This window comes from Myotis brandtii, unplaced genomic scaffold, assembly GCF_000412655.1.
Source record: "Myotis brandtii unplaced genomic scaffold, ASM41265v1 scaffold2752, whole genome shotgun sequence".
In the NCBI taxonomy this organism is placed as follows: Eukaryota; Metazoa; Chordata; class Mammalia; order Chiroptera; family Vespertilionidae; genus Myotis; species Myotis brandtii.
Window position 1 is genome coordinate 6,035 of NW_005360473.1, and position 3,291 is coordinate 9,325.

Here is a 3,291-nt window from a genome sequence, read left to right on the forward strand (position 1 = left end):
TCCCTGCCAGGGTTTCCACTGGGAGACAGTGAGTCCAGAGCAGGCCAGCACCCACGGTGCTGCTGTATTATCTCATCCCTGTGGACTGGGGTGCTTTCTCCCTCACAGGCTCCAACCCCACAGCCAGGAGCGGAGGGCTGGGGGTGGGGGTAGAGGGCTGTTCTGCTGCTACCAGGTACAAGGGACACAGGGATCCGGTGATGCAGATTGGGCTTACCTGCCTGGACATCCCTGCAGCCACAATTATCCCGTGTCCCTCACATGCCAGGGTGGCACAGGACAATCCACAGGTTAGCCAGCAGGGTTCATCCAGGAGGCGAGGAGAGCTATACACCCGCCCCTTTCCCACTGGTTACTAACCCTAAGTAAGGACAAAGCATTATTGTCTCATTCCAATGCCCTCCTGACTGACTTCCATTTCTTCTCCTGCCTAGAGAATTCTTATCTCCTCAAAGGTAGAGAAGAGGGAAAGTTTCTAATAACATCATTAACTTTACAAATTTAAAGTTTTGAGAAAATTTTTTTGACTTTTTGGTACTTTTGAAATTCAAATTTCCTTTCCCTTAACTTTCCTGTCATAACTTTTGAAAGCTATATTATAGTAAGTATGGACTTCCTTCTTGGTTTTGTATTCCTGCTGAATAAAACTGTGCCACGGGTAGACGGTATATATGATCCTCACTGATGCCTGAATTGGGGGTGGGGAAAAGGCAGTGGCCAAGGGTGGGGACCAAAGGAAGAGAGAAATCTTAATCTCATCTAATATATCAAAATATTATCAGGCTATATTTGGCTGCTTTTTTGTTACTAGGCGTGAAATATGACCTGTAAAATAAAATGAAACTGGCCTGAAGCATGAGGGTTTGCCATTCTTAGCCATGGTCCTACTCAGCGCTGAGATGAAAAGAGGAAAAAATTCAATAAAAGACCTCATAAAGGGGATTTATTGCTTCCATGAAGATATTAGATCAGAGCCACAAAGAATTATGTATATCCCAGGGGTCTCCATAGTAGGTAAAGGCTGAGAAATGAAAAAAATGTCAGGAGTGAGAGGGAGAATTCCAAGGGTTTGTGAACTCTGCGAGGACACAGCACCTTAAGTCCCAGAGAAGAGATGACAGGAGAAGCATTGGAGGAGAGAAGAACTATGATGGACTTGGCCAGCGAATAGTGCAGGTCACCCAGCATGTCCACTCTTCTGCTCTTAAGATTGGCAACACACCTGCAGTAACAGGACAGACATGAGATTCATAGGTCTCAGGGACTCCTGTGCTATCTTCATGCTGTTTCCCAATTCTACTAAGACTTTTCAACCACAGTTGTGTCCACAATCTCTTCCCACTCTCCTTCCTCCTGTACTGTGTCTCCCGGTCCCAGCTCTAACACATGGGAATCCTTACCTTTCCTTCTGAAGTGTGACTCACAAGGGCCCTTGGTGTCTGGAGGCACCAGCTGGGCGCAGGCCCTGGATAATGAAGACGGTGCCCGTGACGATGCCCACGAGGCCCACGGCCAGCCCCAGGGCGCAGACCACTGTCTCCGTCAGCTCTGACATGGGGGCTGGAATCTCGGGCTCTGTGGGAGTGAGGTGATGGAGGTCAGAATGCGGAAGGTTGGCTCAGAGCATGTGTGCAAGATGGGGTGGGAGGGGTGGTGTTGGTTCTACAAAGACTTGGCTCCAGGTTGAGGGAGAATAATAAAGTCCATCATTAGAAATCCTTGAAGTGTAGAAAAGAGGCTTTGGGCCATGAGATTTAGGAGCTAAAAGGCAGAGTGTCTGACATGACAGAGAAAAGAAGGCACCAAAAGGCGTGGGGCTCATACACACCCCAGTGCTTCAGGAGGGGCTGGTCCAGCCCCCAGTGCTCCACCTTGCAGTCATAGACGTCGTCAGCAGAAGGGAGGAAGGTGAGGTAACTGATCTTGAGGAAGGAATCATCACTCTTGGACAGGAAGCTGGTTTCAGAAACACCCTGCGTGACTGAGTGCCCGTTGCTCAGCCACGAGATGTTGATCACAGGAGGGAAGATGTTGTCCACGGCACAGATGAGGGTGTTGGGCTGGCCCAGCTCCACGGGAGACTTGGGAAACACAGTCACCTCAGGAACCTCTATGGTGAGGAAGCATCACTGGGTTTAGAATCGTGGGCAGCTCTGCCCTGAGGGTCCCTGCGTCCTGGAGGGACCTCCCACCTACGTTTCCCCATCGGAGAGAGGAGATGCTCTTGTTCCCTCTGCTTGTGAGCCGCTGTACACTGCCCGCCCGTCATCCCCATGCCCTTCTCTCTGTGGGCCCCTTGTTAGGGTAGGGCATCTATGGGACCCGTCCTTGAAGGAGTCGAGGATTGCATAGGGGAGCAAGAATCTCTGTAGTTCATGGAAATATGTGATTTGTAAGAAGGGAGAGGATGAGGACTCAGCAAATTCCATGAGAAGATCTGGGACTCCTTGGAAAGGAGCGCATTTTATAGAGTGAAGGGAATCTATTTGAGGCAAGAAGAGAGTGAGGCCTGTTATGAAGGGTAGATTCAGTAAAGAGACAGGATGGTGGACACACACCATTGATAACAGTGGTAGAGTTGGAGCATTTAATCAGGATGTCCAGGTTGTGTCTTGCTTTAGCCACTTCACTCAGTCCACCCTGTGGGTCAAAACCTCCAAATTCACTTAATCCAGGCAGCCGCCAGACAGTCTCCTTCTTCTCCAGGTCCACGTGGAACGTCTCGTCTCCATCAAATTCAAAAGTGTACTGGCCTGAGGGACCATAAGACTGGGAGAAGTATCCACCATAGGCCCCAACGTGGTCAGCTGATGAGTGAGGTGGGAGCAGGGAGGTGTAAAACAGGAGAGAAAGGATCTCGTTAAACAAAGTGACAAGAAACATTGTGGGCTGCACCTTTGGCACAACCTGAAGACAGTCCCCAGCACCTGCTCCCTCCCCTGGCTGTCCTGTTAGAATCCAGCTGCCTCTCCACTCCTATGGTTGCTCTTGTCACAGGAACAGAATTCCACAGGCCTGTTTACTGCTGTTCTCTGCCCGCCTAGCTCAGCCCCCAGCACCTCGTGGGCTTAAGATAAATACTGAAATGGGCGGAACAAGGAATGAATGAACGACCATGGCCTTAGCTTTCTTTCCAGAGATTCAGTTTACCTCCCTCTGCTCATAAGTTTTCTCTCTCAATTTCTTTATCGGTTGATAACACACTCATTGTGGGTCCTCTCCCCTCAGGGCTGTCTCAGACAGAACATGTGCTATACAAGGATTCCTTCCTCCTTTTACTTTTTTTTTTTT

The 3,291-nt window shown here is 49.6% G+C and overlaps 1 protein-coding gene across 2 annotated transcripts; it reads right to left on the bottom strand.

The window, feature by feature from the left end:
- Nucleotides 1-924: 924 nt before the first annotated feature.
- Nucleotides 925-2,898, bottom strand: LOC102249039 (H-2 class II histocompatibility antigen, A-U alpha chain). Of its 2 annotated transcripts, none has more exons than XM_014541635.1 (4): nucleotides 2,559-2,898; nucleotides 1,829-2,110; nucleotides 1,404-1,575; nucleotides 925-1,224 (listed from the first exon to the last, which is right to left on the bottom strand). In XM_014541635.1, the coding sequence occupies exons 1-3, from the start codon at nucleotides 2,881-2,883 to the stop codon at nucleotides 1,421-1,423; spliced, it is 762 nt and encodes a 253-aa protein (XP_014397121.1). In that variant the 5' UTR covers nucleotides 2,884-2,898; the 3' UTR covers nucleotides 925-1,224; nucleotides 1,404-1,420. The 2 variants fall into 2 exon arrangements, with proteins under 2 accessions (XP_014397121.1, XP_005868772.1); XM_005868710.2 differs by having other exon boundaries at nucleotides 925-1,222; nucleotides 1,401-1,575.
- Nucleotides 2,899-3,291: the final 393 nt, after the last annotated feature.

What these genes read in the sequence shown, in the direction of transcription:
- LOC102249039 (XM_014541635.1), bottom strand. Translation starts at nt 2,883, where the DNA reads ATGTTTCTTGTCACTTTGTTTAACGAGATCCTTTCTCTCCTGTTTTAC. An exon ending in CTCTACCACTGTTATCAATG is followed by an intron (nt 2,111 to 2,558) that starts GTGTGTGTCCAC and finishes TCCTCACCATAG; the next exon opens with AGGTTCCTGAGGTGACTGTG. An exon ending in GCCCCTCCTGAAGCACTGGG is followed by an intron (nt 1,576 to 1,828) that starts GTGTGTATGAGC and finishes TCACTCCCACAG; the next exon opens with AGCCCGAGATTCCAGCCCCC.